This window comes from Xenopus laevis, chromosome 9_10S (genome assembly GCF_017654675.1).
Source record: "Xenopus laevis strain J_2021 chromosome 9_10S, Xenopus_laevis_v10.1, whole genome shotgun sequence".
NCBI classification, from domain to species: domain Eukaryota; kingdom Metazoa; phylum Chordata; class Amphibia; order Anura; family Pipidae; genus Xenopus; species Xenopus laevis.
In genome coordinates this window covers 39,956,573-39,981,657 of record NC_054388.1, presented here as the reverse complement: position 1 = coordinate 39,981,657, position 25,085 = coordinate 39,956,573, and the positions used below count along the sequence as shown (strand labels likewise).

The following is a 25,085-nucleotide window of genomic DNA, read 5'->3' as shown; positions in this document are numbered from 1 at the left end:
GGTGTTTCTTTTGAACAGAGACTCAGAGCCGGCATTACTTTGAGGTTTTACTGGTGTATTTATATAGACCTTTCAAATAAAGTTACTTAATTTAGCCCTCTCCTTCTCCTTTAAAGGCAGGGGTTGACCACTTTCAAGGATAACAAAACACAATCATAAAAATAAATCCTGCCCACTGGGGCTATCTTCAAACATTGATGAAGTTCCCTCCAGCTTCCAAGATATGGCTACTAAAGTCTTTTGAACTGAGAACTCATTCTCTGTTTATTTACCCACCTTACTTGGGAGCTTACCTCTCCCACTAAGGAAACAAAAAACACCTTTCCCCCCACATAATTTTGTCACCAATATATACTGTATAATATTATATATATTATATGTGCTAAAATAAAAAATAGGCTATAAAGCTGTTGTTCAGCAGAAGCCTATATTCATTGAGAATGGCATAAACAAAAAGATGAGTTTTAATTTGCCCAGAACTGCACATGGCCATCTTGTTTGATGGGTAGTTTTTGTCATAATGAAAATTGATTGAATGGATTTTATTTAGAGGCTGTTGGATGAGATCCAGAGGAAAGAACCAGAGAAAAATAATGTGGTTAAACTTTCAGATGACCTAGTGAATGCTTTGTGTTGAGTACATCAAATTAGAACTGATCTTCCTATCACCGCTGTTTAAGTAAAAATGAACCTACCATATCCACAGTCTAAGTCCAAAAATAATTGTTACATAAATTTAAGTCTTATAAATGTTATGGTCCTGGCGACTTAAATGTTAAATACATGTTAAGGTCTTACTGTATTTTGTTTCACAGGACTATGAAAAACAAGCTAGCCGTACAGTAACGACCCTTTCCTCCACCAAATCCCTGTCCTCCTAAACGGAAAGGGTGTATCTATGCCAGCAGGAATAGAAGAAACAGTGAGGTGCAACCTGATATTATAAAAAGGGTTATTTTGGATGGTTGGTGCGTGCCACTTTGTATGGCAAGCAGGAACTGTTTCTGGGTCAGAGAGCAAGGGTACTTTTTCACTAGGAATCCAACATTTGGCCTAATGGCATAAAGTAATGGCATAATTGGAATTCTCAGCACCCACTGAAAGCATTTTGGCAGTCAGGAGATACAGTACTTAGAATTATAATTCTTTAACAGCTGGCAGGCTATGGGTTTGCAGTCTCAAGTAGGGAACCCAAGCATGTTTGCATTGCTGTCATGTGTTTTAACCAGAATGCTGCCTTCAGCACTCTGGTGGCTCTGAAATTTAGTGCTCTTGTACTTCCACTTCTTTGATGCTGTACCCCTATCCCTGTTCCTGACTAGGGTTTCAGGTTTAGTGATGGGCCAAATTTATTTGGCCAAGGCACGGAATCTCGCAGCGAATGTCCTGCAATCCGTCGCAAACCGGCACCGCGAAAATGCTCGCTTCAAGAAACGGATGCCGGCGTCAAAAAGGGCGGATCCCAGCATCAAAACCGAGATGTTAGGTGCAGTTTCGGCATAATTTTGTCCCCTGTGAAAACCTCGCAAATTTTTCAGCTACAAAGCTAAATGCCCCCAAATTTCAACCCTATTCACTATTGAGATTATTCATTATTCAGGTAGTTGTGGCCATTTAAATTTTGCAGTTTAATTAGTAGGGGATGCTATAGTGAGGGAATGCAACAACAAAATATTATTCTTGTTCCTGTCAACTAAAAGTCAAGTTAAGAACGTTTATACCAATTGTTCCATCTTTCTGGACTGGGTTTCTCTGATAAACTTCTTTCTACAGCAAAAAGATCTAGTGACGCGATTACAGCCAGGCTGCTGTGGAGAGTAAGCAGCAGCTTACTCAGATGGAGTTTGCCAAGAAAGTTTTGGATAAGGTATGTGGCCGTATTGCTCACTTTTTATGCGCTAGTTCTAACATCCAGATAATTAGCATACTGGTCTTAGGGATAGTAAATGAAACGCAACATAAGGGGCCTCGTTATTGGGCCAAGGTGCAAAAAAATTAGGGCAAAGCACCATATTTCTTTTCCACCTTGGCCAGGGCCGGAACTAGGGGTAGGCAGAGTAGGTACGTGGCCTAGGGCACAAAGCTGAGGGGACGCCAGGCACGTACCTGCTCTGTTGCCTACCCAGTGTCCGGTCCCGTCTCTCCCCGACTCCCGCTGGTGTCTTGCACATAAATGCTCTTCTGAGCATGCGTGCACACATTTCGCAATATGCGCGCTGGAGCGAAATTTCACGCATGCGCGCTGGAGTGAAATTTCGCGCATGCGCAGTTGAGCGCGCACAGAGCCGGCCCGCCAGGTTGTCATAGGGCGCCTGGCCGGGTTGGCCCGACTCTGCCTTGGCCCATTGAAAATATATTATTGAGAATATATTGCTTGGAGAGCTAGATAGATAAATAGATTCCTTTATTTGTCACATACGAAGTTATACAAGTACAACCTGTAGTGAATTGTACCCTGATCATTCCAAAAACTGTGTAATTTTTGAATACCAATATAACTAGTGCATAAAAATGGTGCAATAGTGCTTAAATATAAAACACAACAGTGCAATGCATTAAACAATGCATAATATAAAAAATAAATTACACTGTAGTGCCAAATTTTTCAAAAACACAGATGGCATTCTGCTTATAATATGAAAATACATACTAAATTTCCTTCTGTAAAACACTAACAATATCCATAAATTTGAGTGGCATATATTGTAAACAATACTTACTAAAGTGCAATATTGTTAACAAAAACACAGCAACCAAAGGGTAACAACAATCTGAAACTGCCGACAAAAATATATATATATTCATGGGTTCATCAAAGATCAAAATGAATTGCGAAGGCCTAATAGCCTAATGATAAAAACGTTTCCTTTCACCTCTCTGTTTTGACCTAAAGGGTTGTTCACCTTTGATATAACTTTTAGGATGATGAGAGTGATATTCTGAAACAATTTGTAATTGGTTTAAATTTTTTATTATTTGTGGTTTTTGAGCTATTTAGCTTTATTCAGCAGCTCTCAGGTTTGCAATTTCAGGCACTAAGTTACTAAGGTCCAAATTACCCTAGCAACCATGCCTTATTTAAATAGGAGACTGGAATATGAATAGGAGAGGGTGTACATAGAAATATGAGTCATAAAAAGTAGCAATAACAATCAATGTGTAGCCTTACAGAGCATTTGTTTTAGAAGGGGTCAGTGACCCCCATTTGAAAGCTGGAGAGTCAGAAGAAGAAGGCAAATAATTCAAAAACTATAAAAAATAAATAATGAAGACCAAGTGAAACTTATTTAGAATTGGCCATTTTATAACATACTAAAAGTTAACCTGAGGTGAACCATCCCTTTAAGTGGTATATTTATCAAAGAGTGAAGTTAGAGATCACCACAGTCCTCTAGAGTGAAATTCGCCACTCTCCATTCATTTCTATGGGACTTTGAAAGATGTATTAATCAAAAGATGAACTTTCCCTTTCACCCACTGATAAATACTCTTTTAAAAATTCGATAGAAAGGAATGGAGAGTGGCACATCACAAGTGACCCTTTGGTTCCCAATTATGGCTTATTTCATTTGCTTTTATTTGACATAGGTCAGAAACTAAAAATACAATCTATTGTTGTCATATGCACAGTGTAAATGGCCATGAAATAAACATTGGATATTACGAATAATTACTAGTTGCATTTATACTGAACCATCCCAATCTAATATATTATATTATTTCTATTTTTGCCAGTCTGATGGTACAGATGGAATCCAGGCTATAACTCAGCAAAACCTGCGCTCAGAAAATACTCTGAGGTCTGTCAGAGAGTCAGAGAATCTGTCCAACCAGCTACAGGAAGAAAAGAAGAAGGTGGCTCAAGTACAGCAGACATTGGAGGAGAACACAAAACGTTTGATATTACTGAAGACACAAAGACCAGTGGAGCGCATAGAGGAAATAGAGGTGGTACAGTATTACAGGGAGCCTAAGGTAGAGAGTGATCTGTCAGCAAGGAAAAGCCAAGTAGAACAGACTAACAAGGAAAGAGAGATCACTCAGTCTGAGATAAACATGGTAAGAAAACGACTGGCAACTTTGGAGGATCAAAGGAAGAACATTAAGCCACAGTTGCTGACTAAAGAGGTCACACAGATAGAAAAAGATCGTGATTTGGAGTCAAATGCTCAGTCTCTCACAAAGGAAATAAAGCAACTGAAAGAAGAAAATAATTCAATTTCTTTGGAATTAGAGAGACTAAAGAAAGAAGTGCTGATTCTGGATCAGAAACAACCAAATATAATAGAGAAAGTAGTGTTGAAAGAGGTGGTAAAGTTAGAGAGGGATCCAGAAATGGCAAAGGCTGCCATGTCACTTCAGCTACAGATTGATGATGAGAATTTCAGAAGAAAATCACTTCAGGAGAACGTGGTGAAGCTGAGGACCCGAGCCGAGGAGCTGGAAAAGCTGATTAAGTCTGTTGAGCCCAAGGTTATAGTTAAGGAGGTAAAGAAGGTTGAACAGGATCCAGAAATCCTGAAGGAAGCAGCAAGGCTAAGGACATTAATTGAAGAAGAAAGAAACAAAAGTAAGGTTGTTACACGAGAGCTGACAGAGCTACAATCTTAGTACATGGTGGTAGAGAAGCAGAAGCCCAAAATTGAAATCAAAGAAAGAGTCAATGAAGTCTTTATCGTAGAACCAGAAACTAAGAAGGAGATTGCAAGGCTGAAGTCTGTGCTGCAAGAACTCGGTTCTAGAAAATCCATGTCTGATAAGGAGTTTGATACAGTCCATTCTCAGGTGCTTACGCTGAAATCCCAGAAACCCATAGTGGAGTATAAAGAAATTGTCAACGAGGTGGTCAAACTAGAGAAAAGTCCAGAGTTGCTAAAGGAAATAGAAAAATTTAAGGTAGAAATGAAGGATATGGAAGCAACTAACGTCAAGAACCTGGAGCTGAAATCCAAACTCACTAAAGGGAGAGATGACTGGAAACTGGAGAGGTCAAAAGTGGAAACTAAAACAGTCAATAAAGAGGTAGTCAAGTATGAAAATGATCCAGTACTAATAAAGGAAGCAGAACGTCTTCGTCAAGAAGTACGAGATGAGCCTCAGAAAAGGAGGGAAGTGGAGAATATTGTGTATGACTTACAGAGCAAGTACATTCTGCTTGAAAGAAGAAAGCCAGAGGAGAGGGTTGTAGTGCAAGAGGTGGTCCTTGTTAAGCAAGACCCCAAAATAAAAGATGATCATTTCAGGCTAAGCAGGGCACTTGATGATGCAGTAAGCAACAGGCGGCGTCTGGAACGTGAGGTGCAGCAGTTACGTACCTTAGTGGAAGAGCAGCAGAAACTGCTTAACTTTCAAGAAGAAAGAGACAAGAAGTTGGCGGCAGAAAAAGAGCTGCGTCAGATTACGCTGAGGATCAAGGAGATAAAGGAAAGCCCTGCTCCTGTGCAGGAGAAGATTGTTATGGAGGAAGTTGTTAAGGTAGAAAGGGACCCTGTTATGGAAAAAGCAGCTAATTCTCTTCGCAGTGAATTAGATAATGAAAGAAGCCAATATCTAAACATAGAAAGAGAATGTAAAAACCTGCAAATGAAGATAGATATTTTACAGAGGGAGAAATCTGTGGAGAAAACCATTTACAAGGAAGTTATTCGAGTTGAAAAGGACAAGGTGCTTGAGAACGAGAGAGTCAGGTTGAGAGAACTGTTTTTAAAAGCACGTAATGCAAGGCAAGACTTGGAAGATGAGAGCAAAAGACTCACAGAAAAGATAGAAAGGGTTGATGCAATGAAGAATACCTGGTCAAAGGAGGAAGCCGATCTTAAGAAAACAAAACTTCAGCTACAACAAGAAAAGTCAACCAAAGAAAATGAACTACTGGAGCTGAGGAGACAACAGCAGCAAAAAAGTGTGTTCCTCAGCAAGGAGTCTCAATTGCTGTCACAGAAAGCAGAGATTGAACGTCAGAAAAAGATGCAATTGGGTCATGAGCTGGCCCTTTTTGAAACCAAAATTCTTTCTGAAAAAGATGCCATTTATGAGAAGGAAAGAAATATTAGGGAGCTGCAGTCTCGTGTCAATCGAGAAGAACGCAACCAAGAGACACAAATGAGGGAGACAAATGTTTCCACAAAAATTTCTATCCTGGACCCCGATACGGGTAAAGAAATGTCTCCCTATGAAGCTTATAAAAGGGGCATCATAGATAGGAGTCAATATATCCAACTGCAAGAATTAGAGTGTGACTGGGAAGAGATTTCCACCATGGGTTCCAGTGGTGAAATTTCTGTCCTTTTGGATAAGAAGAGTGGCAAACAATATTCCATTGAGGATGCCCTAAGGACCAAGAAAGTCACCAAAGAAGAATTACAGATGTACCGTGATGGCAAGCTCCCTATTTCTGAATTTGCCCTTCTGGTGGCTGGAGAAAAGCCCCCATCGCTCTCAATTGGTTCAATAATTGGACCCAATCCCCAACGTCTACTCAGTCTCGCAGCTTATTCACACAGAGTGCTCCCAAAATGTTTCACGATGACACCTTCCCAATTGCTGGCATATATGACAAAAGCACAGACAGCAAATGCACAATCAGAAGTGCGTTAACAAGGAAAATACTAGATGCTGAAACTGGTCAGAAGATGCTTGAAGCCCAGGCAGCCACTGGTGGTATCATTCACATTATGAGCAAAGAGAGATATTCAGTTCATAAAGCTATAGAGAGGGGCCTGATCGATAGCAGTAACACACAGAGTCTGCTCCATGCACAGAAAGCCTTCACAGGTGTAGAGGATCCGGTTAGCAAAAAGCGATTATCTCTTGGAGAAGCTGTTCAGAAGAACCTAATGCCTAAAGAGAAAGCTTTACCATACTTGATTGTCCAGCATCTCACAGGAGGTCTCATCGACACAAAACAAACAGGCCGAATCCCAGTTTCTGAGGCAGTAGAACAGGGTCTGGTGAGTAAAGAACTGGCTGATCAAATTCAGGATGAGGCACATTATAAGAAGGATCTTGTTGACCCTATCACCAAGGAGAAAATAGATTATAAAGAAGCCATTTCTCGATGCCGGAAAGACCTTGGCAGTGGACTGCTACTTCTTGAAGCATCCCCAGATGCTTACCAACCTCCTGTCTATCGCCCAGTAAACCCCATCCCTTCCCTGACAACCTATAATTACTAGGCATAAGGGTTTTCTATCTATTTTATCAGTTTAAATGTATTCACATGAAAATATGGTGTCCTGTTTTATAATAATGTTCTTAACTTTTGCATTAATACTGTATGCATGTCTGTCTGTCTTCTACAACAATAAACGTGAAACAAGCCTTAAAGCCCTTTTTTTCATATATTACTACAGGTATGGGACCGGTAATCCAGAATGTTCTGGAACTGGGGTTTTCCGGATAATGAATCGTTCCATAATTTGGATCTTCATACTTTAAGTCTACTAGAAAATCATGTAAACATTAAATAAACCCAATAGCCTGGTTTTAGCTCCAATAAGGATTAGTTATATCTTTGTTGGGATCAAGTACAAGGTACTGTTTTATTATTACAAGGAAAAAGGAAATAATCTTTTAAAAATTTTGGATTATTTGGATAAAATAGGGTCTATGGGAGACAACCCTTCTCAAAGTGAACACAACTCTACAAAAAAAGGTTAATATACAGGAAGAGACAAGTGGGGGGGTGTCCGGCAGGGGGTGTGTGTGACGTGTTGCCAGATCATTGGTTAGTGAATATCTCAAGCATATTCAAATGAGCCAATCCTAAACCACAGTGTATGTGAACCACAAACAACACTTGTGTGCTTGGATACAATGATAAAAACTCGAGTCAAGTGTGTGGATAAAAAGTAATCTATATATATAGTCCAGTGAAGTATAGCCCTCAACATGTTGTGTGTAAACAAAAATAAGTTTTTTTTTCCATTTCATTTACAATCCCAACATTTCGGTCACTGCCTGTGATCTTTCTCAAGGGAAGACCTGTTGAGAACTGTATTCACTGGACTATTACACTATTTGTTACAAGCACTCCGAGGATATATTTTTGTGTGAGCGCATACATACTATTTCCTCTTGTTCTTCCAGTGACCTAAAATATACCCATAGATTTAATCAATTTGTTTGTTAAAAAAAATCTCAGTGGTTAAATAAGAAATAGCTGTCTGTGGTAGTAACCTTAGTTCTATTATGATCTCTCTACCCTTTTACGTGTTGCTGCACTGAATTCTTCCCTTCTGTATGTAGACTTGCCACTTTTTCTGGAAAAATAAACTACCAGCTTTCTTGCCATTTATGTTCTTCTTCCCTGTTAGTAAGTATAATTTTAACAAGCCTTTGTCTTATAAACTAAGGGGCAGATTTATCAATGCTCGAAGTGAATTCGAGGGAATTTTCGAAGTTAAAAAAGTAAAAGTAATTTTTTGGATACTTCGACCATTGAATAGGATACTACGACTTGGAATTTACTTCGATTCGAAGTAAAAATAGTTTGAATATTCGACCATTCGTTAATCGAAGTACTGTCTCTTTAAAAAAAGTTAGACTTCAATACTTTTCCAAATTAAACCTGCCGAAGTGTTATGTTAGCCTATGGGGACCTTCTAGACCATTTTTCAAAGTCTTTACACATCGAAGTAAAATCGTTTGATTGTACGCTGAAATCGTTCGATCGAACTATTTTACTTTGATCGTTCGATGGCCACATTTGGTGAAAAATCCTTCGACTTCCATATTCAAAGTCAAAGTATTTTAATTCGATGGTCGAATTTCAAAGTATTTTTTGCTTCGAAATTCGACCCTGGATAAATCTGCCCCTAAGAGTTTTAATTGAAAGACAGTATATAATACATTTAAAGCAAGGAAGTATGAACACAGCAACAGCCATTTTCATACATATATTGCTGGACCAAAAGCGCAAATAAGTTCTTTATGTCACTTTTGCTTAGTTCCAGCATGAGGTGTGAAAATCAACTGAACGCCATAGAGTGATGATAGAGTCTTTGGTGCTAGAGTGATGATAAGTGTTTGGTGCATGGTGGTAATTTTAACTGACTGGTCTTTATGTCTCATAATCTCATAGATGAATAGATTCAGAACTAATATTGTTAACTGGTAGACAAGTCCAAATCATTACTGTATTTTAAGGGCATTGCTCTCCCATTCTACAACCTCCTTATCCATTTCCAGACTAGACTTATAGACAAATACTATCAAGTTTCCCTTGGGGAATATATATGGCCACGTAAATAAAACGCCAGGGATACAGCAGCCAGTACCAAGGACATGCCATAAAATAATTAAAAATAAAAGGTTAATCCATAACTTAAAAATCTTGCACAAAAGTTACACATTTTATTCAAAATCCCTTATTAAAAATATATGCATGGTATTCCTCCTTACACATTTCATACCCTCAGGTATTTAATCATAGGCAATTGATTTCTAGACATTCTGATGTCTGCAGTATAAATGCCTTATGCTAACTACCTTTACTTTTATTTCTTTTCAATTCTTTGCCCCTATGAAAGTGGTTTATTGATATTGAGTAAATTTGAATGCACAATCATTAGTACTAGACACATATAATTATAATAACTAATTTCCCCCATAAAATCTGCCCATTTATGTTCCTTAACATATGCCTGTATCACAACATGGTGCTGTAGCAAAGCCTGTCTATGTAATTTTTAATCTTATGTAAACCAAACTCCCAATGTATATTGCTTAATGCAGAGAAATGTGTGATGTTTAAAGGAAACAAAGACAAATAAGTGCCTCAACAGTACAAGGGGTTTGTTTTAAAGTCGATTAAATCAGAGAGAAATCGCTCTAATACGAGAATTAAACGGAAATCTGTATAAAAAAAAAAATATCTGGTTGTACTAAAGGCTGTGCAATTCAGAAATTCATATAACATTTTCTGAATGTTACAATTTATACAGTTGGGGCAGATTTACATATGGTCGAATATCGAGGGTTAATTAACCCTCGATATTCGACTGCCGAATGTAAATCCTTTGACTTCAAATATCGAAGTCAAAGGATTTACCGTAAATAGTTCGATCAAACGAAAAATCGTTCGATTCGAAGGATTTTAATCCATTGATCGAGTGATTTTTCTTCGACCAAAAAATTGTTAGAAAGCCTATGGGGACCTTGCCCATAGGCTAACATTGCAAATCGGTAGGTTTTAGGTGGCAAAGTAGGGGTCGAAGAGACAGTATTTCGACTATCAAATGGTCAAATATTCGAACGATTTTTAGTTTGAAACGTTCGTTTTGAGGTTGTAGTCGAAGGTCGAAGTAGCCAATTCGATGGTTGAAGTAGCCAATTCGATGGTTGAAGTAGCCAAAAAAACCATTCGAAATTCGAAGTTTTTTTTATTCTATTACTTCACTCGAACTCAGTGAATGTGCCCCATAGTGTGTAATTTAGAAGCCCAGTTGGCATTCTCATACAGCAAGAATTTAACTGAATGAAGCTGGCAACTTATGGCACCAGTAAATACAGGTCAGGGATGTCCAATAAGGATGCCCAGCTGAGTAAATGAAGCGCCTGTACCAAGCCTGTTGGGGATTTGGTAGTTATAGTTCAGTAGCAGACAACCAATTATACAATTACAATGTATCTTCTCTGGACCAGAACTGGACAGGACCTCTTTGAATTACCTACAAATATATCTCCAGCTTATGGATACAGTGTGTTTCCACTCATCACTTTCCATTTGAAGATCCCTCTCTGCCCTGAAAATATTTTCTCTGCTCGTCCACGGACTCTTGAAGCAGAGACAGGTTTGCTCCATTGATGCAAGTCATCAGACGCGCGCACAGCACAGGAAGGCTGCCTACAAGGGCACAGGCTGTTAGTGTGGCCTCCTCTAAAATAACATTAACATTATGATTTGATCCTGAAAACTCATCATCATCTTCCTCAAGTTCTCCCAGTGCCAGGTTATGAGAGCCTACAATGGCAGAGAGGGGCTCTACAAACATGTGCTGGGCGGAGGCATGTTGTGCTGAGATTGTAGCAAGGGACTGTGCCAGATCATACTTGCAGAGCCTGTGTGTAGATTAACTGGGTGAAGTATCATGTAAAAATCTATTCAATTAGAAACACACATTCCACACAAAATATGCCCTTTTAGCAAAGACCAGACTTTATTTTCCAATAAGGTTTTTTATGGACCAACAGATATTAAAATAAATGCTCAAAACTGCGAGATTTGCCCCAACATGTCAGGTGCCAAGATCTACCTGTTCGTGAGACACAGATAAGCAAGTGGATCATCTGTGTAATACACTTAGGGGCAGATTTATCAAAGGTCGAATTTTGAAGGAATGGGAGTTTTTTTGAACTCCCATAACTTCGAAATAAAAAAGACCAATTGGAGTGTATCCAAAAATCTAAGGTTTTTTTTTGGCCGAATAGGTCCATGTTCGATCGAATTCGAATTGTAAGAATCAAAGTAATAGAGCATTCCATCTAATTTGATTAAAAGTTTTTCCAAAAATTTGAGTTTTCAAAGTTCACCAATTGACTCCAAATAGGATCTAGGTCCATAGGCTAAAACAGCAATTCGCCAGGTTTTAGATGGCGAATGGTCGAAGTCGAATTTTTATAAAGACACATGATAGATTTCGAAATTCAAATTTTTTTCAAATTCAAATCAAAATTGGACTATTCCAAGCTGCTAGAAGCATCCTTTATCCATATCCCCTTCTCTCATCAACTGATTGATGGGTTGATAAAACTTCCTTTAATATAGTTGTCACATCTGTTATGATTGGGGGCAGAAATACACAAATAGTTACAAAAATATAGAGGACACAGACAATTATATGTTAATTTGAGTTAATACAAAATAATTGTTGATGTTTTGCCTTATATATGTAACAAGTCTCAGAAAGGTAATTCATGCATCAGTAATACCCAGTCAAGTAACTTCTATCTATAATTGCACTACATCGACAAGACAGACTTTGGCTGCACCACAGCACTTTTAAAGGAACAATTCAGTGTATAAATAAAAACTGGGTAAAAAGATAGGTTTTCCAAAATAAAAAAATATTTCTAATATAGTTAGTTAGCCAAAAATGTAATGTATAGAGGCTGGTAATTCTCTGTACTGCTAGATGTGGCAAGGTATACCAATGAAACAATGTAGCAGTTGTTCACCTCCAGCCAAGACACCATAGGGGTTATTTACAGAGGCTCCTGAGCCAAAATCGCAACCCTTACGGCAGAGACACACGCTGCAATTCGGGGAGATTAGTCGCCCGGCGACAAATCGCTTTAAGGCAACGTCGGGCAACATTGGAAAACAATCGCTCCAAGTGCCATCCTGCTGGCTAGAATGTAAATCGATGGCTCCTGGGCCAAAATCCCAGTATTCAGACTTTAATAAATAGCCCCCTTAATGTGGTGAATGGAGGGCCTAATAAAATTTGCAGTGCCTAATTCTTTAAATGGGCAAACACCAACATAATACATGGGGGCAGATTCACTAACCGGCAAAAAGTCGTCAGTTTCACACCCATCGCTACACTTCGCCAGGCGAAAATTCGCTCAGACAATGCTAATTCACTAAAATGTGGAGTGTCCCTGGATAGTGAGATCAATGCCCAGTCACCCCAGCAGTGTTATGCCTAGCAAACCTGCATTCCTATGATAGGAGCCATGCCAGTACAGTATGGGACCCATTATCCAGAATGCTCAGGGCCTGGGGCTTTCCGCATAAACGATCTCTCTGTAATATGGATCTTCATGCCTTAAGTCTACTAGAAAATAGACCCAATAGGCTGGTTTTGCTGCCAATAAGGATTAATTATATCTTAGTTGGGATCATGTACAAGGTACTGTTTTATTATTACAGAGAAAAAGGAAATCATTTTTAAACATTTGAGTTATTTGGACAAAATGGACTCTATGGCAGATGGCCTTTCCATAATTCGGAGCTTTGTGGATAACTGGTTTCCTGATAACGGATCCCATACGTGTATTGCTGTTGCACTTAGCAATGCCACGTTAAAGCAGCACGTGACTACATCAATGGCCTTGGGGCTTGTATTTTTATAATGTTACACCCCTTTATTTTATAATGTGGAAAATTAGCTTTGCCTAATTATAGGATCGGAAATGTAGATATTCTGACTATCATCCTTTCATGTGGATGCTGTAGATTCTATGTTGAAAAGCACTGGTAGGCTGAACAGATTTGTATGTATGAAGAGTTCTTAGAAGAGAAGCTACAGTCCTTAGACCAGGAGGGTAGAGCAGTACTAAGTCAACACAACACAGCATTATCCTTATCCATTGGACCCATAGAGAGATTATCATATTACAAATAATATTGCAAAATGTAAGGATGTCTGAAGCCACATAGGAGACTTTATCTGACCCATCAATTTTCCAGTGGCAGGTTTGGGCCGAAAACAGACCCCCAGGTCTAAAAATTCTGTACCATTTCTAAAATAATCAAGTTTATCTTCACTATTCTCGAGGTGGGGGGGGGCTCGTTTTGCCTAGAAGATGTATTAGAGCTCACTCTATTAAAAATCACCAGACATGATGTCTCTCTAAATGCAGGATTTGTGCAAAAGGCAGTTATTTTTTTAGATTTTGTTTGTACTGGAATCCGTTATTTGAGTGAGCTCTAATACATAGGCTAGGAAAGGAAGCCCCATATATAACACATATTATATTATTCATCTGACACCCAACTGCTGAATGAAGACAGAATGAAGAGAAACAGATGCTGAGAGAGGGATAGTGAAGATAGACTTGATTATTTCAGAAACGATGCAGAATTTTTAAAGGACTACTGCCATGAGTGCTGCTCCAGCAGAATTCTGCACTGAAATCCAATTCTCAAAAGAGCAAACAGATTTTTTTATATTTAATTTTGAAATCTGACATGGGGCTAGCCATATTGTAAGTCTCCCAGCTACACACAGTCATGTGACTTGTGCTCTAATAAACTTCAGTCACTTTTTACTGCTGTACTGCAAATTGGAGTGAAATCACCCCTCGCTTTCCCCCCAGCAGCCTAACAACAGAACAATGGGAAGGTAACCAGATAGAAGCTCCCCAACACAAGATAACAGCTGCCTGGTAGATCTAAGAACAGCACTCAATAGTAAAATCCAGGTCCCACTGCAACACATTCAGTTACATTGAGTAGGAGAGACAACAGCCTGCCAGAAAGCAGTTCCATCCTAAAGTGCTGGCTCTTTCTGAAAGCACATGACCAGGCAAAATGACCTGAGATGGCTGCCTACACACCAATATTACAACTAGAAAAAAATACACTTGCTGGTTCCGGAATGAAATTTTACATTATAGAGTGAATTATTTGCAGTGTAAAAAGGGTAATTTAGAAATAAAAACTACATCATAAAAATCACGACAGAATCCCTTTAATACTGTTAGGAAGTGCTATACATAGGGGCTGAAACAAACATTCCCAAGGTTTTAGCTTCTTTATCCCTTGTATGTGTCTAGTCAGTGCTACAAGGATCAGGTTGTATTCTACATTAGCACACACCATAGAGGAAACACATACTCACTTTCGTATCTTCATTGCTTCCTGGTTGTCCAGTAGGAAAAACTCAAAGTTCTTGTAGGTCTGCACAACCTCTCGCTGCCCCACGTTTAATACTGGGAGACAAAATACATTCTGTTGGTGACCAAAACAGGAATCAAAATCAAAACGTTGAGCGCTTATTTGCTGCAGTGACCAATCATTTCACAGTTAAATGATAGTGAAGTTGAAGTCCACATCAACCAATCTGATGTTTACGTTATCTGAACTGCAGTAGAGCAATTAGCTATCTGTTGTCTGGTTGCTTCTTCCCCCATAACTACTTAAAGATGGCCATTCATAGGTCAAAAACAGCTCAACTGGACCCAGAAGCCCATTGGCTTGTGTATGTGGCCTTTCCGATGTTCTGCTCATCCAACCTCTGGCCAGATATCTATGGGGCAGGTTAGATTTTGTTGGCCAAGAAGCTCATGTTGATGACGAGGGCCTCTCCTTATGGGTTACCATAGGCCTGCACTGTGATTCGACAATTTGTTTGTTGTAATTAGACCATGTCAAACAAGTGGATCTTCCTGTCTCTGCCTAGATAAACTCTCTTTGATGGTCCCAGTTTCATTAACAATACTCAAGTTCTCTGTTAGAATACTTCCTGTAGTTTCCTGCTAAAGCTCATTACATTTCCCAATGGTGCTATACAGCTTTACCAGAAAAGATGGAAATGCTTGGAAGTGAAAAGCACCAACCTTTTGTTGGGATCCCGATCCAGTTGAGGTAGTGGGTGAATTTCTTGGAGATGTAAGTCATGGTAGGCGAATTAGTGAACTGAGGAATGGAGGCTGTAGAGGGAATAGAAGAGACGGCTAAATGATACATCCCACTGAGGACAAAATCCACATTGGCCGGACCATGAAAGGCCAAAAAAATTGGAAGGTGGACACGTGTAACCTGAAATCTGAGGCAGATGAGCATAAGGGGTGGTGGGGTTATCTTGCCTCCTCTCCTAGGATTCAACATGGCTCCATGGGTTTGGTGAATGTGCATTACAATGAGTTGGCATCCCCCTAATACTGGACCTTTAATTCTGGTTCTTTAATAGCAAGGCGGATCTGTATGTATAAGTAGGCTTTGTAGTCACTTTATTTGCCTGTGAATGTTCAGTAGGATATAGAGGCATAGTTTAAAGCCAGTTCATGTTTAAAAAGAAGCAAAATTCTCCCAAACCTGAAAATGGCAATTGCATGGCACCCTAGGTCAATTACTTATTATTCATTAAATCCCATTTATCTATTGAAAAGGTCTCCAGATCATCAGGAGAAAAATGGCGGCACACTTGCTGACTCTTTGCAGTTCCCAGCATGACTCCAATATGGGAACCCCCAAGTTGTGCTCAAGATGTAAAGTCCAACTCAGCATATATGGGTTTCTGAATCTATAACAACACAGTGCCCTTTTATATCTAAAGTGGCTGGTTCAGCACATGGGAAGTAACGTTATTACTAGTTGCCGTTATAGAACACTAGAGGCAGAATCTTGGCCTCTTTGTGACTCCCCAAGCTAGGATCTTTCCTGTAGACAAATTGTTCTGGCCAAACAACCTTTGTGGTTTTTTTCCCATTTCTGGGGCATTTTAAATAATGTGGTAGATGCGTCAGGATCTCTCTGTGCCACCCAAGCAATAGCCTGCCAGCCAGACTGTCCCATTTATATTCCTGTACTCGATCTGCTTCTTGGATCTGTGCCTGCCTTTAACTTCCATTCTGCCAAACTATCTGGCTATTATTTTGTTCTTACAAATAATGTCAGGGACAATCTAAAATGTTTGAAGAGAGAGAAAGAGAGAAAAAGAGTTGCCATGCTGTATGCATCCTAATGGCATGATATGATATGTGGCTATAAAAAGGGTAATAAAGGTTGGCCGAGCACAGAGCATTATTACCAGCGTAACCATAACTGTGCAGCTTCAGGATGGGAAGCCATCAATTACTGATACTGGTCTGTGCTGCTTGATTACTGAAACAGTAAATGTACCCAATGGAAAGACTGGCACACTAATATGGATACACTGTGTGGGGGCACATATAAAACCAGTGATATCATCTGGTTTACGCTCTGCGTAGGCTTGGGCGAATTTGACCCGTTTTGTTTTGCCAAAAATTTGCCGCTGGCGAAATGTCACCAACGCCCATTAAAGTCTATGGGCGTCAAAATTTGTTTTGACGCACTACGCCATACAAGTCTATGGGCGTCATTTTCATGGCGAAACAAGGCGGAAAAATACGCCCATCCCTGATCCTGAGTGAATTCATGATTGAGTTTTACTGCCTAGCGTAAAATATTTAAAGACACGGAGCTACTATATAAAGGCTAATTAGAGTGCTGTACTGTGTATATACTAGCTGCTATATGTGTTTGTGTATAATAGCTATTGCTTCCTCAGTAATGACATTCTCCAGAGACGCCATTGTCTGTACTGTAAGTGCTGCTCCGTCACTTTTTCAGTTGAAACCCCCATAGGGTCCAACCTTTGGCCAGGCCCCCTTGAATGTACAACCATTGTCCAGCCCCCCCGCTTGAATGTACAAATATTGGCCAGCCCCCCCCCCTTGAATGTACAACTATTGGCCAGCCCCTCCCCCCTTGAATTTACAACTTATTGTTGATTGTAAAACCTTTGGCCAGGGCCCCCCTTCAAGGTCCAACCACCGATAAGGACCCCTTGATGGTCCAGCCTTTGTCCAGGCTCCCCCTTGAAGGTCCAACCTTTGGTCAGGGTCCCTTTTAGCTCAAGAAAGGAGTACAGATGCATATACAAATACATATCCCCACAAATAGCACCCTTATTGACCTGCAAGCTGGCCATTCAGGTGTATATTGAAGAGGAGCCCTAAGATGCCTTCAGACTGAGCCCCACTCCCACTGCTCCAAGCCCCCACAGAGGTAAACCTTACAATTTGGAAACCACTGGTCCATGGAAGATGCCTCAGCAGAGGTAACAACATGGCAGCTCCCACATTACTTCTTCTAAATGCAAAAATTGAAAGCTCTACACACCTGACCTACAAAGATTTTACACACTTTAATAAGGGAATATGTATATATCATTGCAGTCCAAGGGTTACACAGACTGCACAACGAACCCTTATTATTTTTAGCTTCTTTCCCATGGACTTCAGGAGCCGCGGCACGTGCAAATGAATTCTCCCTCCTGTGCATCTGACTCTCTGTTCTTGCTTTTAGATCTCAGGGGTTTAAGCCCCCCATCTGCTGTTCTACAGTTTGGTAGGTTCCCGTCTTGTAACAAAGTATATCTTGGACAGGGAATAACCCTTGACCCTAAATCTCACCCCCCCCCCCCAATTTACTGCTTTGTGCCCTGTTAGGTTGACCTGTGTCACATTTTGGAGGCCCCATGCTGCATAGACTATAGCTAATCAATAATGCTGCAAGTACTAGGTACAAGCCACACCAGATTGTAGGTTTATCGTGCATGGGATAAACTCCACAGAATGCAAGAAAGCGGTACCAGGTTGATATAAGTAGTAAGAGTAGTAGTAGCATGTATTCCGCCAGGTAAGGGGCACCAGGTTAATATAAGTAGTAATAGTAGTAGAAGCATGTATTCCTGCAGGAAAGGGGCACCAGGTTAATATAAGTAGTAAGAATAGTAGTAGCATGTATTCCTGCAGGTAAGGGGCACCAGGGTAAAAATAAGTAGTAAGCGTAGCAGTAGCATGTATTCCTGCAGGAAAGGGGCACCAGGTTAATATAAGTAGTAAGAGTAGTAGCATGTAGTCCTGCAGGAAAGGGGCACCAGGTTAATATAAGTAGTAAGAGTAGTAGAAGCATGTATTCCTGCAGGTAAGGGGCACCAGGTTAATATAAGTAGTAAGAGTAGCAGTAGCATGTATTCCTGCAGGAAAGGGGCACCAGGTTAATATAAGTAGTAAGAGTAGCAGTAGCATGTATTCTGGCAGGCACTCACATCCTCTCCTCTGCTGGAGCCTTTCGCACTGATGGGGGATCCATATTTTCTGCTGCCGAGTTTGTTTGAGCTCTCGCAGAATCTCAGCCATGTGCTGCTGGGGAGTCCTGGGCACTTGGGCTTTGCCTGGTGCTGTGCCTGCTCGGGCCTGGCATAAACCCGGTACTCATTCTGCATGCTCAGGGTTAACCTGTGCCACTTTTTATTTTTTTTCCCCAACTGTCAGCTGACCCAGTCGTGCCTTGTATGTGGATGAGCTTGTGGGTAAGTAAGGGGCAGGCACCACGCCAGATGCTTCTGACTTCTATGAGATTAAGAAGTTCCCCTTTCCTCCCTCCCTCCCAAACTAAGAAAGGAGCCAGAAAGGGATGGATCTAAAGGTGGACAGCGAGGCAGCAAAGCAAACAAGCTAGTCTGCTGCAGCATACAGTAGCCTAGCAACACACACACTCTGCAGATTGCAAGCTCTGCAGGACAGGCAGAGCAAAACTGTTCAACAAGAACACAATGCTATAGACTTGAAATAAATATGTTATAGAATGGCCAACTCTAAGCAACTTTTCAATTGGGATTCTTTTTTTTTTTTATAGATTTTAAATTATTTGCATTCTTCTTCAGACTCTTTCCAACTTTTAAATGGGGGTCACTGACCCTCCATCTAAGAAACAAGTGCTCTGTAAAGCTACATTGTTTATTGCTAGTTTTTATTACTTGTCTTTCTATTCAGTCTTTCTCCTATTCATATTCCAGTCACTTATTCAGATCAAGGCATGGTTGCTAGGGTAATTTGGACCCTAGCAACCAGACTAGTAGAATTGCAAACTAGAGAGCTGCTGGATAAATAGCTAAATAACGCAACACCCACAAATGACAAAAAATGAAGCTCAATTGCAAATTGTCTCAAAATATCACCCTCTGCATCATATTAAAAATTATTCTAAAGGGGAAAACCCCATTAGGATTAATTATATCTTAGTTGTGATCAAGTACAAGGTACTTCAGCAGGTTAACAAACCTTCACATTCCTGTGCTCTTGGGTCACAACTTGTTCCCGCAGTTGTTCAGCAGTTTTTAACATTTCTTGCACAACAACAGACTGCAGATGAATAACGTGCAATGTATATATATGAAAGGGAGCGGTGCATCCTAAGGCTATCGGGTGGACATATGGGGACTGGTCTCAGTGGGGGGGTCAGACACATACCTCCCAATAGTACAAGTACATGGCCTCCAAAAATCCTTATTGGCTAATGGGTGGAACTGAGTGTGAAAGGGGGTGTTTGAGCATATAGGGGTTTGCATATATGGATCAATTCCAGTGAGATGTAAGAGTAGGGTATATTCAGGTTGCCACTAGTCTGTATATATCTGCTTTCATCATATAGGGGTTTGCTCAGCCATAATCTATTCAGCTAGTCCCATTCTCTCTGAACCAAAGCAATATACATTTTAAATATCTTTTAATGTGTGCTTTAAATCATTATCTATGATTTTTGATGTATAAAATATTTTCTCTTGCCTATAAGTGACGGATACATTAGCTGTTACCATTCTGTTTATATCATCCCCTCAACTGGGCCTCTAATGAATGGTACCACTAGCAATCCTCCTATTGCCCCAAATATCCCCTCTCTATACCTACTCTTATTGTCTCATATAACCCCTCCCTATACCTACTCTTATTGTATCAAATAACTCCTCCCTATACCTACTTTTATTGTCTCGTATAAACCCTCCCTATACCTTCTCTTATTGCCCCATATAACCCCTCCCTATACCTACTCTTATTGCCCCATATAACCCCTCCATATACCTACTCTTATTGTCTCATATAAACCCTCCCTATACCTACTCTTATTGCCCCATATAACCCCTCCCTATACCTACTCTTATTGTCTCATATAAACCCTCCATATACCTACTCTTATTGTCTCATATAAACCCTCCCTATACCTTCTCTTATTGCCCCATATAACCCCTCCCTATACCTACTCTTATTGCCCCATATAACCCCTCCATATACCTACTCTTATTGTCTCATATAAACCCTCCCTATACCTACTCTTATTGCCCCATATAACCCCTCCCTATACCTACTCTTATTGTCTCATATAAACCCTCCATATACCTACTCTTATTGTCTCATATAACCCCTCCCTATACCTACTCTTATTGTCTCATATAACCCCTCCCTATACCTACTCTTATTGTCTCATATAACCCCTCCCTATACCTACTCTTTTTGTGTCATATAACCCTCCCTATACCTACTCTTATTGTCTCATATAAACCCTCCCTATACCTTCTCTTATTGCCCCATATAACCCCTCCCTATACCTACTCTTATTGTCTCATATAACCCCTCCCTATACCTACTCTTATTGTCTCATATAAACCCTCCATATACCTACTCTTATTGTCTCATATAAACCCTCCCTATACCTTCTCTTATTGCCCCATATAACCCCTCCCTATACCTACTCTTATTGCCCCATATAACCCCTCCATATACCTACTCTTATTGTCTCATATAAACCCTCCCTATACCTACTCTTATTGCCCCATATAACCCCTCCCTATACCTACTCTTATTGTCTCATATAAACCCTCCATATACCTACTCTTATTGTCTCATATAACCCCTCCCTATACCTACTCTTATTGTCTCATATAACCCCTCCCTATACCTACTCTTATTGTCTCATATAACCCCTCCCTATACCTACTCTTTTTGTGTCATATAACCCTCCCTATACCTACTCTTATTGTCTCATATAAACCCTCCCTATACCTTCTCTTATTGCCCCATATAACCCCTCCCTATACCTACTCTTATTGTCTCATATAACCCCTCCCTATACCTACTCTTATTGTCTCATAAAACCCCTCCCTATACCTACTCTTATTGTCTCATATAAACCCTCCCTATACCTTCTCTTATTGACCATATAACCCCTCCCTATACCTACTCTTATTGTCTCATATAACCCCTCCCTATACCTACTCTTACTGTCTCATATAACCCCTCCCTATACCTACTTTTATTGTCTCATATAAACCCTCCCTATACCTTCCCTTATTGCCCCATATAACCCCTCCCTATACCTACTCTTATTGCCCCATATAACCCCTCCCTATACATACTCTTATTGTCTCATATAACCCCTCCCTATAACTACTCTTATTGTCTCATATAACCCCTCCCTATACCAACTCTTATTGCCTCATATAATCCCTCCCTATACCTACTCTTATTGTCTCATATAACCCGTCACTATACCTACTCTTATTGTCTCATATAACCCCTCCCTATACCTACTCCTTATGCCAAATATAACCCCCATAACTACTTCTCGTGCTCCATATAGTTCATATAACCAATCCCTATTCCTTCTCCAATTGTCCCACAAATCAACTCCAAATATGGTTCCATTGCTCCATATGACTCTGCCTCTAACTATTCCTACTGCTCCATATTTTATAACTATCCCTATAACTCCCACATAACCCATTCCTATACCTACCCCTACTGCTCCATATAACTCTCTCTATAATGACTCCTATAACCTTCGCTATAGCTTTTCCTATTGTTCCATATACCTCTGCATATAACTCCTTCTACTGCTCCACATACCCCTCCTGCTTTCCACAGTTGTAACTGAAACATTCTCCATCACTTTGTGTCTTCCACAAATCCTAACTAAAATATAAATGACGTAAACTGACACAGACAATTTCATTTCGCAGTTTTCTACCTCACAGTTATGTCACTTTGCATATTGATCTCTGTGCCCCTTTGAGATTCTAGCACTGAGCTGATAGCTGGGGGTGGTGCAGGGAGCCTTTCCAAATACCTTGTAGTACAGGTATGGGATCCATTATCCGGAAACCTGTTATCCAGAAAGTTCTGAATTATGGACATTTTTCCCATAGACTCCATTTTATTAACATTTAGTAAAATGTAGACATAGACAATTTGCAATTGGTCTTCATTTTCTTTGTTCGTTATTTCAGCAGCTATTTGCTTAGTTGCTAAGGTGTTACAAACCCTAGCAACTAAGCAATGTCTTGAATGAGAAACCGGGCTAGGTACAGGAGATGAATAAAAAGATGAGCCTTACAGAGTAATCGTTTTTTGTTGTTGGGATCAGTGACTGTTTGAAAGCTTGAATGAAGAAGAAGCAAGGCAAACAATTAAACAACTATATTAAATAAATAACGAAGACCAGTTTCCAAGAATAGGACACACTATAACAAACTAAATGATAACTTGAAGGAGAACCACCCATTTAATTAACCCCTAACAGCATGTGTGAAGATTTTCACTCCCTATAATACCAGTGCTGTGTTTTAATTGGTGCCAGATGCACACACCCCTGACACACCCTCTTCAGGCACCAAATACAATACTCAGCAGATTGACTGATATTCAGTGAAAAAAATAAAGTTACAGATGAAAAATAGTTGTCATCAACTTGCATCTGGCCCAGAATGTCACATAGAAATGCTTCCAGTCCCTCTAGTGGTGCAAATGCTGAAGTGCCTGTTACTGCTGATTTGGACAGATTTTCTTTGCACCTTTATATTTCCGTGCACTTTTCATTGCTAAAAGTACTCCTCATATTACCTATTTATGTAGCTCTCAAGTGTTGGAGGAATTATTAGTGTCGGGTATAATGCACGATTGGTCAGTATTTGCATATTTGTCCTATGGCTATTGGTAAGGACAGGGTTGGGCTGCACTATGTATAAGGTATGGGCCAGATAGGGTTACACATACACCTCCACCCCTAATATCTACAGAGCTGCCACAAACAGGTTTCATTCATGAGGGAGACACAGAGCAAAGGCAGTTACTTCCACAATATAGTAGTGTGCACCCAATTGTTTGCACTTTGCAGGCCCTGAGGCTGCATTGGATCCCAAATTTTTCTTGGTAAAACAGGACAACTTATGGCAGTTCTGTGGGCCCAGTAACAAGTGTCAGACTGGGGGGTCTGGGGCCCAATGGGGCTATTGCCTCAAAGGCCCACACACCCCATTCGGGCCCCCCTACCCAGCCGCAACCCCTTCCCCAGCGATAACTCCCCATATGTACCTTGTTTTCTCTTCTTGTGCTGCCTTTGGGGTCAGGGAGCAGCACTCATAGTTTTATGGACAGGTCTGGGTTGGTGGGGCCCACAAGGTCCGAGGCCCACTGGTCCCGTCTGATCCTGCCAGTAACACTGCAAAGTAAACCCTGCAGTCCCAGAGGTGAAGCAGAGGATCACCTAGCACAGTGCTGTCCAACTGGCAGCCCACGACCCTACTCTGTGGGGCCCCCACAAGAATGTCTGCCTGTTGTGACTCCTTAGCTTTGTGTAAACTTTAAATGGTATCCATACTGAGATTAATTGGCCCCTGCATTGTTTACACCTCAAATTTAGACAGTAAACTCCTGCATTGGTCATAACAATTATCTCCCTGCATTATTCACACCTGTGACACCTTTATTATTCACACCTCAGACCCAGATCTGCTCACATTGTTCATCTGTTCACACTTCAGACAAACTGCTGGAAGGGCACCAGAACTATGTCACTGTATGAAGCACAGTATAAACTGTTCATCAGAGTCCTGAAAGGTTTCCCTGCCTCCCATTTTATTCTGCCTGTGCCATGCTCAGGGCTGGTCTTACCAACTGCAGAGCCCAATTGGAACCATTTTGGTGGGGCTCCCTAGACAGAGTTTTATTGTCTGGCACAGGGTTCCAGGGCTGAATGGCAAATAGTGACTGCCTTTCCCTCTGTCCCATTATTGCTGCCAGTTGAGGGCAGGTTGGTTGGGGACAGTGTTTCCTCTAATTTTTTTAGGTTATGTGCTCAAAAAAATATTTTGTGCAACTGTGCAGGCTATGAGAAAAATAAGGGGCTGTTCCTGCTGAATTGTGCTTAGTACATGGGAATAACTATGCTGCCATAATTTTATGGTATCTCTCTGTGCAGGCTATGACCAACCTTAGGGCTGTTCCTGCTGAATTGTGGTTAGTACCTATGCTGCCATAGTTTTATTTATGGGATGTCTCTGTACAGACTACGAGTAAACTTAGGGGGCTGTTCCTTCAGAATTTAGACCATGTCCACTTGAGAAACATTGAATAAATAGACAGCTAAGCATCTATTTTAACTCTTTCAATGCACAAATCTCATTTTAGGAAAATTATTCTGAGAAAAAGCCACTTACATAATTATTATTTATAACTCCCGAAAACATTTAGCAGAATGAACATAGTTGCAATTTCATGTTTATTACCCCAGAACTAAAAACAAAATAAACATAGTGGCAATCCCATGTATCAGGTGGCAAAGTATCAATTTCATGTACAAATACCCCCAGAACTCATAGCAAGGTGGCAACATAACAATTTCATGTACAAATACCCCCAGAACTCATAGCAAGGTGGCAAAGTAGTAATTTCATGTACAAATGTAGAGACTAAATAAGGACCCAATTAATGAGCGATCTCAATGCCTTGGTAGAACTGGTAAACTTAGCAATGTTTTGGAGACCTAAAGTGTGGGG

General features: G+C 40.3%; 1 protein-coding gene and 1 pseudogene across 2 annotated transcripts; one reads left to right on the top strand and one right to left on the bottom strand.

Moving 5' to 3' along the window:
• The first annotated feature begins 1,338 nt into the window (after positions 1-1,338).
• On the top strand, positions 1,339-7,320 carry LOC121398783 (annotated as a pseudogene).
• A 4,285-nt stretch (positions 7,321-11,605) lies between these two features.
• LOC121399098 (6-phosphofructo-2-kinase/fructose-2,6-bisphosphatase-like) lies at positions 11,606-18,626 on the bottom strand. Of its 2 annotated transcripts, none has more exons than XR_005964749.1 (4): positions 18,525-18,626; positions 15,286-15,378; positions 14,568-14,677; positions 11,606-11,776 (listed from the first exon to the last, which is right to left on the bottom strand). XR_005964749.1 is itself a non-coding variant. In XM_041578949.1 (4 exons), the coding sequence occupies exons 1-4, from the start codon at positions 18,613-18,615 to the stop codon at positions 11,728-11,730; spliced, it is 324 nt and encodes a 107-aa protein (XP_041434883.1). In that variant the 5' UTR covers positions 18,616-18,626; the 3' UTR covers positions 11,606-11,727. The 2 variants fall into 2 exon arrangements, 1 of the variants encoding a protein (XP_041434883.1); XM_041578949.1 differs by having other exon boundaries at positions 14,568-14,658.
• Positions 18,627-25,085: the final 6,459 nt, after the last annotated feature.

Excerpts from the sequence above, each read along its gene's own strand:
- LOC121399098 (XM_041578949.1), bottom strand. The coding sequence starts at position 18,615 with ATGGCTGAGATTCTGCGAGAGCTCAAACAAACTCGGCAGCAGAAAATA. Across the intron at positions 14,659-15,285 it reads GATCGGGATCCCAACAAAAG|TATTAAACGTGGGGCAGCGA; the intron begins GTTGGTGCTTTT and ends TTTGTCTCCCAG. Across the intron at positions 11,777-14,567 it reads GAAGCAATGAAGATACGAAA|ATGTGACAACTATATTAAAG; the intron begins GTGAGTATGTGT and ends CAATCATAACAG.